The sequence below is a fragment of the Bombus huntii genome, chromosome 11, assembly GCF_024542735.1.
Source record: "Bombus huntii isolate Logan2020A chromosome 11, iyBomHunt1.1, whole genome shotgun sequence".
Taxonomy (NCBI): Eukaryota; Metazoa; Arthropoda; class Insecta; order Hymenoptera; family Apidae; genus Bombus; species Bombus huntii.
The window spans coordinates 5025325-5037630 of record NC_066248.1 but is presented as its reverse complement, the minus strand read 5'-3'; the positions used below and the strand labels follow the sequence as shown (position 1 = coordinate 5037630).

Below are 12306 nucleotides of genomic sequence, written 5' to 3'. Positions count from 1 at the left end.
TTCTCCCTCGACAAGTTCGTATAGACGTATTTTCATTGCAATTAGAGAAACAAAAAGTCTGAAACTATTAGTTTACTGTGCGTTGATATCAGTTCCGTAGTGTGTCGTCGATATTCACGTCATTGTTACACCATTGGCTCATGCATATGCCACGATCTACGAGTATGTACGATACGGCGCATTACCAATGCAGAAGCGTTACAGGTAACGTACGGCCTCCTGGAAACACAGTACTTCGATGAAAATCGAACGACGCACCCCGGATGCTTCGACTCTCTGCAACAGCGAAGATTCGCTGAACCTGCAAGAATTACGAACCTGTGTTTTTCTCTTTCTTAGCATCCACCGAGTACGAAGGAATGAGTGCGAGATTTCGTGTTATTTTCTGCCTATTTTTGTTTTTTTTCTTTTGGAAGATATCGATAGCATATTTTGCAGTTTACATCTGTGGATCGAGAGCTGTTATAACACGGTAAGGAGGAAAAATATTTGGAAATTTTTCACCTGCTATATCAATTTCCTACGGTGAAATTTCACCATAAAATTTCTGTCCTTAAAAGCACGAACAAAGGTAGGCAAGCATAGCGAACCTATCTCGTATCGATCCGGGTGGTTTCAACAGAGAATCGTAAAATTTCAAATCAATTCTCGACGAGGTATATGGGCCATTAATTTATTTTATACGTTATATTATTACTATCGTAAGATTTTTCCCATAGAATTTAGTAGTAGATTGCGATTCGTTTGCCCGTGTTTGCGAACGTTCTTAGAAATTTTCTATTTCGATGTCGTTGATAAATCTGGAACAACGATCTACGTATAATCGAGCCTCGCTACTGTATCTGAAATCGTACTAACAGGATCGTAAATATATGTATTTAAGTGTAACGTGTGACACGTAATCTGTAATCTTAATGCTCGAAAAGACTTATCTTAACAACGGCGGACCTAACTAGGTTGCCAAAGTAAATGCACCGAAGCAGTTCTCACTAATCTGAAATCGTGAACCCAGTTCACCGGCGAGAGAATTCAATAAGAAAAATAGTAGGCCACGCTTCCGCGTGCAAGCGGAATAAAACGTACTTACGATCCCCTTTCGTGTTCCTTTAAACGCCACTTACGTCGGCCGTTATCTTCTTCGAATGAAAATCGGAAAAAGGAAACACACGCGAAATTAGCGCGCTGCTTCCACGCTCGAGAAGAAAAAATTTCATTTTCGATCCGAGTACGATATTCTCTTCGAACGAATCAACGCAAAGCGGCAACAACGAATTTAAGCGACGAAAATACCAGTAACGTTTGCGCTTAAATCCAAATGTGCTTCGGTATTCGGACTGTGCAATTAGCGATGAAAATTTTTCTAACGGGATGGTTGGGAAGAAGGGTGCGGGCTGTGGGAAGTTGGCGAATCATTTCCATCCTCGTAATATGATTCAGGCGAGCATATACGTTGAACGAGATCGACTTCGTCACGAGAGGTCTTCCGATCGTGACACGTGACGCACGCAACGTGTAGAAATAACATTTAGTTAACGTAGAATCGGCCCACTTACATTATAGACCCATTTCGACGATCGCAATTATCCTCTCCCTCGACGGTTTCGTGGCTGACAGTTGTAACGAAAGAATTAACCTCGAGGATCGCACAGCCGAGACAGAACAATTACGCTTACGACGAACCGATCCAGTCACCAGAAATTAAATCGACCACCGGGAGAATTCCAACGATAACGTTAATGTGAAGCGCGTTTCTAGCTACTGTGATTGCTATCGATAAGAAACGAAATCATCTCGGTGTATGTACTTTAAACAGCTACATTAATTATAATACGTAGAACCCGTTCAAGTTATAATAGCGAATTGTGTCATCTTAAAATTTTGGTAGGCGATGGTCGGAAACGCCAACCCTACTTTTTAGACGGATACTTTATTTACAATGGCACTATGGGGAACAGCAGCAATGAGCCATATAAGCAAAATAGAGACAATGCAAGCTAAAATTCTTAGAACAATAATAAACGCCCCATGGTACGTTAGAAACGAGGACATTCGGAAAGACCTGGGAATACCAACGGCCAAGGAGGAGATTAGCAGATGTGCAAGAAGGTACAGAGAAAGAATAGCAACGCACCCAAACCGGCTGGCAGCGGAAACGATCGACACATCAAGCATAGAAAGAAGACTAAAAAGGAAACACCCAGCAGATCTTATAAAGGATATAACCTAACAAACACGAAGATGGTGCCCCGCTGGGAGTAGCCACCCACATGATAATCAAACAGCCAAAAAATTCTACCGAATGTCCAAATTGGACAAATTGTAAATGTAAACAACTAAATAAAAAAAAACTTTATTTACCATCGTATCGTTTAGGGCAAACGATACTACAATTTGTTAGGTAATTGTGGGAAAGTTTCACGTTTATCGTTAGCCGATTTCTAATTTCATGTTATTTCACGTCACTTTGAACTCGCGTATCGTTAGTACTCTCCTGTTTGAACAGCTCAAGCGTACTTGGATTTTTCTGAAGATCTATCTCTCTTGTATATTACACGCACAATTTCAGGTCCATAGGGATATCATCGTGAAATTGTCGTATATATGCATAAGACATTTCCATACGAAGAACGATGTGGCGGATTTCTAGGTGTACGAATGCGATCAACCTCTTCGTACGAGCCAAGGACGAAAAGAAACGAAAGGTTTCATCGAGCTGAAATTTAACCTGGATCGGACGTAATCTAGATCTGACCTAAACAGAGTCGATCCGCGTACACGAAATCTAAGCCTGTCCTTATCTGGTGTAATAACGTTGCTCCGTTTAGTGATAAAAGAGGCTGGAACAGGTTATTATTAATCAAGCGTGCTCAATGTGCCAAGTTATCTTGTAATTTGATTAATTAAAAGTTTCCTGGCTAGTCGATAACGAAGGAGAAAAACCTCGCAATTAACGAAGTCTGCTTTATTCGGTGCCGTGACGTTATGTTCGAGCGTTCGATAAAACGTTCGCAGAAAGAAACGAACATAAATCATTTTCTCAGGCGCAAGCTCCCCGGCAGAACTGCTTTCGCAAGATCGAAATGAACAGATTGTATTCGTGACCGTCGTGTGACCCTGCGACTGCGATAGATCAGGGAAAATAGTTCGCGAACATCATTAATCGAATTCAACTACGTTTTAATGAACCTTCTGGCAAAAACGGTCGTCGCTTTCATTATTCCGAGTTAGGAGAAATGTAAACAACAGGACGAAACGTAAGCGACCACTCTACTTCCCTCGTTCTTCTCTCTAATTGCGTTTTCCATCATCCGTGTCTCAACAATGAGAATACCATAGCACCACTCGTGAGATCTAACGTTATTCGAGCTTTCCTTCTGATGAGACTTAATTGCGCGTTCGACACCCACGGACAAGCAGAATTTGCATTCGTCGTTTCGATGGTTCCACCGACTATCGAGAATCAACGGCGCTCGTATCAGACAGGAACGGAACTGTGCTACGAGAAAGAGGAGAGGAAGAGTTGAAGTGCAATGAAAACGCTTCAATTTGGTCACCAGATGTTTGGTCAACTGATGAATGAGTAAAGTTAACTTTCGCGTTGTGTACCAACGACGTTAACGCGGCGCTGCACGACAGACATTCGGTCAACAATAGCGGAGAGAGAAAGGTAAAGAGAAATAGAGAGAATATCCATCGACTCGACACTTGATTTTGCCAAGCTCTAGAAAAAACTCTGCGAGTTCATATTTTGACTGCGCTAACTGCGCCAACAGTTGTCCTCTTACAAATGAGAAAGTAATTTATACTTCCGTCTATCGTACATTTGCATGAAATTGTCTATCGAACCAGTTGTACAACGTTATACACGTGCGCGTAACAATTACCGAGGTTGACGGAGTAGCTTCTACGAGACGGAAGTTCTTACACGAGTATTATTACCTTCTATTAACGACGATGACAAATGCATTTCTCGGTACTCTTTACGTTACTCTAAGACTTTTAACGAAAGTTTGATCGGCGTTTCTCCAATTTGAGCGAGAAATATATCAAAGTGAAACATCGACGGAACATTATTTAAAACGAGAAGCCAAAGCTCGTAGATTAGAAAGAATCGCAGAGAGTTGTAGGGCCTCTTCGATTAAAATAGATTGCCTGGGGTTTTTTTAAATAAAAGAAATTGTAGACAATTTCTTACGGTGGAGAAAGTAACCTGGAATTTCGAGAAAAGAAAAATCGTTCTTTGCGATCCCCACTTCCGATAAGGCGATGGAAGAGAAGAGGAAATGTTTGCAGCAAGAGAAGCCTCGACTATGTAATTTTGCATCCTGAAATGATTAAATGACAGCGGCGAAATTACGCTTAATTGGCGGTGTACGTCGGTAATCGTACGAAAAACGCATAAAACTATCGTTTGGACGGGGCGACGTTAATTTGAGAAAATGAAACCGAGATAAGATTTTAGTTATTGCGGCCGCGGTGGCGTGATGTGTGTCGCGTGCTTCATATTTGATCCTTCACGCAACGTTTGCATTTGTCTACTTTTTGCCCTGCTCGATGCGAGTCGCTTAAAGTGTTTCCACGAAACGCGATATTTTCCTACGAAAAGCACCGAGACCCGCGTTACAGTGCAAAAGATCTGTTCGTTCGCCGCGCTATTTCTGTCTTTCTGTTAATCTCACAGCGAAATTCGTTTATTTTCCGGGCGCTGCGCTCTCACTTAATAGCAGAACGTTTTTCATTTTTTAATACCTCGCGAGGCTTTATATGAAAAAGACACTTAACTGCTGCTAATTCCATCTGTTTTTTCATTCGTTTATCATTTCACGATTCGTTTTAAGTTTGAGATAACATTGAATAAAAAATGCGAGTGATTATTTTCTTTATGAGAAAATTTCCAGAGTGGTTATACACGATTGATTCGCATTCTATTTTTCAACGTCACCACGCGGGATGACGAAATTCCATTATACTTTTATAAAATGTAACAGCTTACTATAAAATGTAAATCGTGCTTCGTGAACTGGTATGAAAATGGATAGATTCGTTCCGTCGCGACTCTGCTAATGTATAAGCTAATTAAGTACGAGAACTCGTTGTTATTACTGGAAATTAACGGTTCTAGGAACATAAAGTATATTTTTTCAACGAAGGGCAGAGAAGGGATCTAAATGAAGTTAACAAATGCCGCGAAAAGAACGATAATTAAATTCATATTAAAATCCATCAACCTGCTTTAATCGGCCTGATTCAAGACAATTCCATTCGGCGCTTCGATGTTTTGATTTACCAATTAAACTAGCTACGATTTATTGGAGCAGTCAAACGTTCGATCCATGGGATACAACGCAATTATCTAGATTAGTACCGAGTTGCACGATCTGATGTGCAATTAATAACGATGTATCCCACTTCTGACCTTCCAGAATTGGATGGGATCGATACCATACGGCGAGACAACTCCGTGTTGGTTTATGTCCCTTTCTAGATACCGCACTTACGCTAAACTCGACAGAACCAGGCCAATCGAATCAACCCGATTTCCAAATTATATTACATCGATTACCAAAAATTCTTATCACGAATTTTCCTCCCGTCTCATTATTAAAACGATACGAAGATCGCAAGAGAAAAACGCGATAAGTACGTTTCGGCTCGTTCTCTTGATTTTGATCCGATAACAATTTAGATTCGAAAAATAGTTGGTAAGTTAATAATACGTTACGATAATCAAAGGTATAAAGAATAGGCGAGCAATATTTCAAAAATTCTGGAGGGAATGGAAATGGAAAACGCAGCTGCGATATTAAATATTAAAATAATTTTAATAGTACGGAATTAATCGACAACGTGGTGAATCTTAAAATAGCTTGCCTGTACAAGATAGGAGACGTGATTTATCATATTCTTTCTCTATAGCCTTCATATATCATTTACACTGTCATTTATCAAACGATGCCGATTGTATGCAAATAAGAAGATGATTCTCGCTTTACTGTGTTCTGATGTATATTGTTTGGCCATGAAAGATTTTCCAAACAAGCTCTCGGAAGAAGAAAATATAGCCGAAGCAGGAATACTTTTCCGTTATATTTTACCGGCACATCTTCGCTACGAACGCTATGGTGGCGATCGATGAATAGTAATTCTTCAACGCTTGAAATGCACTCCGGAACAGGGAAACAGGAGCCGATAGCTCGCTCACTTTTTACCAAGATACGCGTCGATACTTCATATGGTTTTACCGTATCCCTGCTGGCCGATATGTACGGTCCTATTCATTTCGCCAATCGTAAAAGACTGCATTCGTATCCTGGGGTTATTTTACTCCATCGAACTTGCAGCGGCGTGGACGAGTGGAAAGGAATAAACGTAGAGAGCTATATATAAAAAATAAAAAGCGATTGCCACCGAAACAGTCGTAAAACGTAGATTCAACTGTTCCCTTAAATTACCACGTTTCTATTCGATAACTGTAAAGGGGCCACCAAAAGGCTGAAACTGAAACGTTGATAGGACGAATGTTCGAAGCACAGGGTGCAGTGCAATCCCGCTTTAATATTTATAGCCTATAATTTCAACGCGGGAGGCAAAGAAATTGCCGAAGGCTGTGTTCAGAAACTGAACTGTTTTACATTTAATCGAATCTTTTTCTACCATTCGAAACCACCCCTATCGTCGTTTCGTCGATAACACGAGAAAGCTCTCGTTTAAGTTTACGCCATCCAAAAATTTCCTTGCTTCTCTTCGTTTCTACGGTATACTTTCGTTTACTCGCCTTGAATTATCATATTCATAGGCTGTTAATGGAAAAACCTGCACATATATATCTGTAACGTTTAATATTTATATTAAAGGTATTTTCACTAAAGTTACTTTTAGAAAACGGTCGATGATCTTCTTCCGCTTCTTTAATTTAGGTTTGTTCAAGCAAAATCTCGCTTTCAGTTCGGGATCCACTGTTCGTATCCCAACAAAATTGTGTTCGATTAAAGCGGCATCAGATAACCGCGAGTCTACTCTATGTTTTGTTCCATTTTTAATCGCGAACGCAACTTTAGCCTTTTACTATTATATAGCCGAATGATATATCGCGAATATACAATTTTCCAAGGTACAAAGGAGCAACATAATTCCCGATAGCCTTTCTAAGAGGCTAATTGATGTTTCGTCTCACGTGAACAAACGTGTACCTGTATCCATGGGGGGTAAAGGACCGATAAAGCAAGCGGCCGCATTGAAATTTTTCGCGCGATCGACTCGCGACATAAATATGCCCGGGCGCATTTACATTTTTATCGAATCTCGGCTCTACGTACACGTGAAATAAAGCTATCGTATAACGGGCGGGCCACGACGAAACGATAATGCCGTGGGACGTGTACAGCTGTATACGGGGTGAGGCCGGGCTTGAAATTGAGACTAAGTGGCTGTATTCCGTAAAACACGTACTCCGATATCGTCGTTACACCGTGCATACTCGTGAACGTTATCATTTTTTTTTTTTTTTTTTTTTTTTTTTTTTTAGAGATAACCCGTTACGCTTGTAATCGTTTAATATTTCGGTGGTTCTAGATATATAGGAGAGATATAATAACGTTTTACTCGAATATAGCGGTTAAATTAACGTAGTAGAAGTTTGGAGAAATTATGCAGAAATTTTGCTAATTAAGAAAATATTCTCATGTTCTACTTCGTTTGCCTTATGTGCTGTCGCGTTATGTAAATTTACCTTTATCCACTGTATTATTCCGCTACATTTTTTATGCATATACGTCATACGTTTGTTTGAAAGTATTTATTGGAACGAGAGAAAATAAATCTACGTATGAACCGTTCAGAGGCCACATTGATCAGCTCCATAAGTTGAAAAGTGTAACTTGAAAAGTACAGAAGACTGGTGATGCCACAGGCATTGTCCATTTGTACATTTACCTTGGGCTTTACCATTGTTTATGATTTATGACAATGAATTCACAAGAATCTTTGAGAAATAAATAGTTTCTTTGAGAACTAAATATTAATCCTGCACTTATGTAATGAAATGAATAAAAAATGGAGTTGACCAGTTTAGTTCCTAAAAGGTCCATATATATGAAAAGTATGTTTGGTTCACTCACATTTTGTAGAATATAACCTCGTTGTGACTGCATCCATTCGGCAATATCCTGCAATAAATACAAAAATAGTTTATTAAATATAAACCAAATGATGGTGACAAGAATGCAATTGTTCTGCGATCCAGCAAACAGTTGAAGAGAATTATATTTTACACAAAGCTTTTGTAGAATTACAATTGCCACAAAAGTAGGATCAAGTCTATTGTTATGGATCAGGGAGAAATCAAAATTCCCGGGGGCAGTTGTTGGATTTTCAAGCAGCAGGCAGCAGGCAGCGTTGTATCTACACAACACTCGCGTAACAGCGCTAAAAGACCAATAGATTTAAAAGAGGCCATCTGCTTCTAGGACGACGAAATAATGATCTTTAGGTGCAAGGCTATCCGCGACAATAACTCTATTACATTGACCAGACACATTTTCTGTGAAATTTTGTCGCCACTTAACGAACTAAGAAAGAATATTAGCCATTTTTTAATGCGAAATTTCGAAAGCGATTGATCTTTCTTAAAATTCGATAAGAAAAATTGGAAGGTTTTTAAGACGCAATTAGACGCGTATAATTTGACAACTGCATACGAGCATTGTTTGATTTTACTCAATTAGAACGTTTTTGAACGTTCCTGTAGCATTAATAAAATTTTTAGTTGCTAACGAACTATTACATAAAACCGAGCATACGTATGAATCATGAAGAAAAATAAGCCCATCAAACAGTAATCTGAATATGATAATATTTCTCGGAGAAAATTGGTCACGGTCTCGTTTAATAGCCACATAAATTATTTCTTTTCTACCCACAAAATGGCTGCCGATAACGTCGACTTTATAAATTTTCTTTTATGTATCTTTGATCGAAACTTCAGAAGTTTTGAACGTCATTTCTTCCCGTCTGCGCGCTTGTAAACTTCCTTATATACAACGGTGTTTGTTCGACGTAAGAGTTTAAACACCTAATTTCATTATCGAACAATTTTTCACGTTGAAATATTCACGCGCATATACGGTACGTTGGGATCAAAGATAACAAATTCAATATTTCAAAATACAATGACTCGTAAAGGTATTTGAGCGGTTATCATAGAAAACGTATTACTAAAACATTTTCAAATTTTATTGGTACAGTAATGTAGTATGTCTGTCGTGATCATATCGATAAAATTTATAACCATTTCGAAAATATAATATATGTAGAAGCTACAAGATAAATGATTTCGTAATATATTTACGAAAGTACCTTCTACGAGCAACCGTATTTATCATAGCTATTAATGAAGAAAAATTGTATTTGAAATACACGCACGCATCCACATATATCTTTGTAATAAAATTATTAACTGTCATTCTGGCGAATACACGAAACCAATCAAATGTTTTATTTGTCAAAATTGTAATTCGTCAAAACATATAACCACAAACCACGGAATAACATAGAATGATTGATAAAAATCTGGTTACCTTATGCGATGGACGAGGAGTACACGATATTTGCTAACAATAATTTCATCAATCATCCGAACATGCGTAAACTATTCGTACTCGTGAACTATGCACGACGCATTTTCTATACCTTACATGACTAGTTCGTTTAGCAATATATTTCCCATGATTCCCTTGGCATGTCGGTCGATATCAGCGCCACTTGTTCGCAAAAATCGATATTGGAACGCGATCAGTCATACGTCATACAGCATCGTTCTTGTTGCGCAGTTTCCATCTCGATAGATTTGTGTTTATCAGTCGCAATTTGTATCATGTCTTGCTACCGTTCGAACGAGAGACAAACGATTTAACGAGTAAGTGATAACACGTGTATACCGCTCGAAATGCCAAACAACGACGACATCAGGAATGGAGTGGGCTGAATTCATCCTACTTTCATATATACCACATAAGTGAGTCAAGTTTTAAAAAATAGATAAATTTTCTAGCTTTTCATGCATATAAATTAATGTATTTATTCGAATACAATGCAATCGGCATGGGGCGATTCAGAACGCGCGCATTTATGGGAATGTTAGGTTAAAAACAAACAACCAATATGCGTCTAATGCGTAGTACAAACGACAGAGATTATGAATTCTGTTCACTTCTCAAACACTATTCGTTCTTTGAATGTAAAAACAAAACAATACGAAGAAAAGAATCATAACAAACGCTGGGTTATTCATAGAATTCTTCAGTGACAACCATCACTTGGTTTGAAATGTTTATCTCTCAAAAAATGTCTGTTATTACATGTTTTGAAACGTGCTTGAATACGTGAAACGTACAAACTTTAATTTTTTGCTAGTTGTACGACTACGTCGTTATATTGTTTTCGTCTAAATACCTATGTATGAATGTAAATAAACACACGTCTTCTGTTCGCTGGAACATTCAGAAAATGTGAGCTATTTACAAAGAGAGATAATCCACTGGATTGCGTTCGGAGAAGGATGTTTTAAAAAGGAACGGAGCGTACGAAGAATGAAACACTGAAGGAAATCACGTTGGGGGAAAGCGAATATGAGAAAATGGTACCGAAAAGACTAATGTATTGATCCTTTTGCAATATTTTTCCCATGATTCCCTTGGCGCATCGACCGATATCAGCGCCACTTGTTCGCAAAGATTGATATTCAAACGCGTGAGTACGTGATCCGTCATACTATGGGAACGTCGTTCTCGATATATGTAAATGTGAAACAAGTGCAACATATTCTAATTCCACTGTAATTATTGTAAATATCATAGTAGGTAGCACGTAACGTAATAGAACTATTTTTATGAAGATCGAATTAAATTATAATTAATCAACGATTAATCCTAACTGTCATGGCGTCGATATGTCAGGAGTGCCATAAAATTTCAAATATTTATACGTGTATACTACAACGGGTTACTTGTTTGCTACCACTTCTTGTAAATTGCTTTTCTGGCTTGAACTTTATCAAAATCGATAGTTTCATACACGAGGGTGAATATTGATAGATTAAAAGAAATATAACCTTTTTTTATATAATTTCAAAAACATCTATCTTCCAGTATACCTACGTACATGTATCATGAACGCTATTTCTTATTTATAATCTTCCATATGTTTAGGTGTTTCATTGACTCGATGAGAAGTAAACTGGTTCCGCGACAAATCGTCTAGGCAGTGCTTTCCTGGGCACATCTCATATTCTCATGCGACACATCATACGCAAAGTTACTTTACACATCACTGTCTTCATCAGTAAGTACCATCATGCATTCCATACTTTCTGTTAACAAATTATTTCCAATATTTATTGCTGTAACGGAAATGTACGAATTATAATCCTGTAGCGTGTATCGTGTAACGGAAATGCTGAAATTATCAGTTGACAAAAATTAAATGAGAAAATCGGTTTAAAATTTGCATATATTCGTTCAATTAATACGAGCGTAACATGATTTGCTTTAAATTAACGGTGTTACACTAGCGTTACCTGATCGAATTGGCAATTTATCAAACCATTGGAAAGTTACAGCGGAATATTATAGGGAATTTATAATAATGAGATAAATATTAACATTATGATGCTATATAAGTAGGAAAATATAGCTTACTTTATATTGTGTTCTTGAATATTTAACGTTTAATAACATGAACATGGAATAAGCCTGAGGAACATCAGATATGTTAAAATACACGTTTGTATAATAAAGCATGCTTCAAAAGTAAGTATATAGATACATAATATTGCAGCATAGAAAATTATAGAGTATTATACGATATTAAAATACTTTGCTCGAAGGAAACTACAGTTAATCAATTAACTAGTCAGTAATCAGCAGTATGGATTTTTGTTCTTTTTACAAACAATTTTAGTAACGTATATATGTATCAATGAAATTAGTCGTTCGCATATTAATGCTTTCATTATTATTCACATCGTTATTATTCGCACAATAATTTCGTTGAATAATCACGCCCTTGTTTCATGAGGCAGGAAACTGATTGTGCTAGATCGAACATGAAACTAGATGAAAATTTATTTCAGGTGACAATTATATATATATATACATAACCAATACTTAACATTTTTCTATTGGTTGCAAAGTGGCGAATGCATTCAATGCAAATAACGGGATTTAACAATTTCATTTAAAAAATACCGATTTTGTAATAATAATAAAAACAGCATATCTCGTGATGATCTTCTATAATGAAATGTCCATC

General features: G+C 37.7%; 2 protein-coding genes across 2 annotated transcripts in view; one reads left to right on the top strand and one right to left on the bottom strand.

Moving 5' to 3' along the window:
- The window catches only part of LOC126871435 (pre-piRNA 3'-exonuclease trimmer-like), a 110584-nt gene extending 100896 nt beyond the window's left edge, over nt 1–9688 (bottom strand). Inside the window, exons 1-2 of the mRNA XM_050630270.1 lie at nt 9576–9688; nt 8118–8165 (exon numbers count right to left, since the gene is read on the bottom strand). Coding sequence (XP_050486227.1) covers nt 8118–8165; nt 9576–9631 — 104 coding nt within the window. The 5' untranslated portion in view covers nt 9632–9688. The remainder of the gene's footprint in view (nt 1–8117; nt 8166–9575) is intronic.
- Nucleotides 1–12306, top strand: part of LOC126871440 (chondroadherin-like protein) — a 172174-nt gene that overhangs the window by 16575 nt on the left and 143293 nt on the right. Inside the window, exon 2 of the mRNA XM_050630283.1 lies at nt 11205–11337. The gene's annotated coding sequence lies outside the window, so the exon portion shown is untranslated. The remainder of the gene's footprint in view (nt 1–11204; nt 11338–12306) is intronic.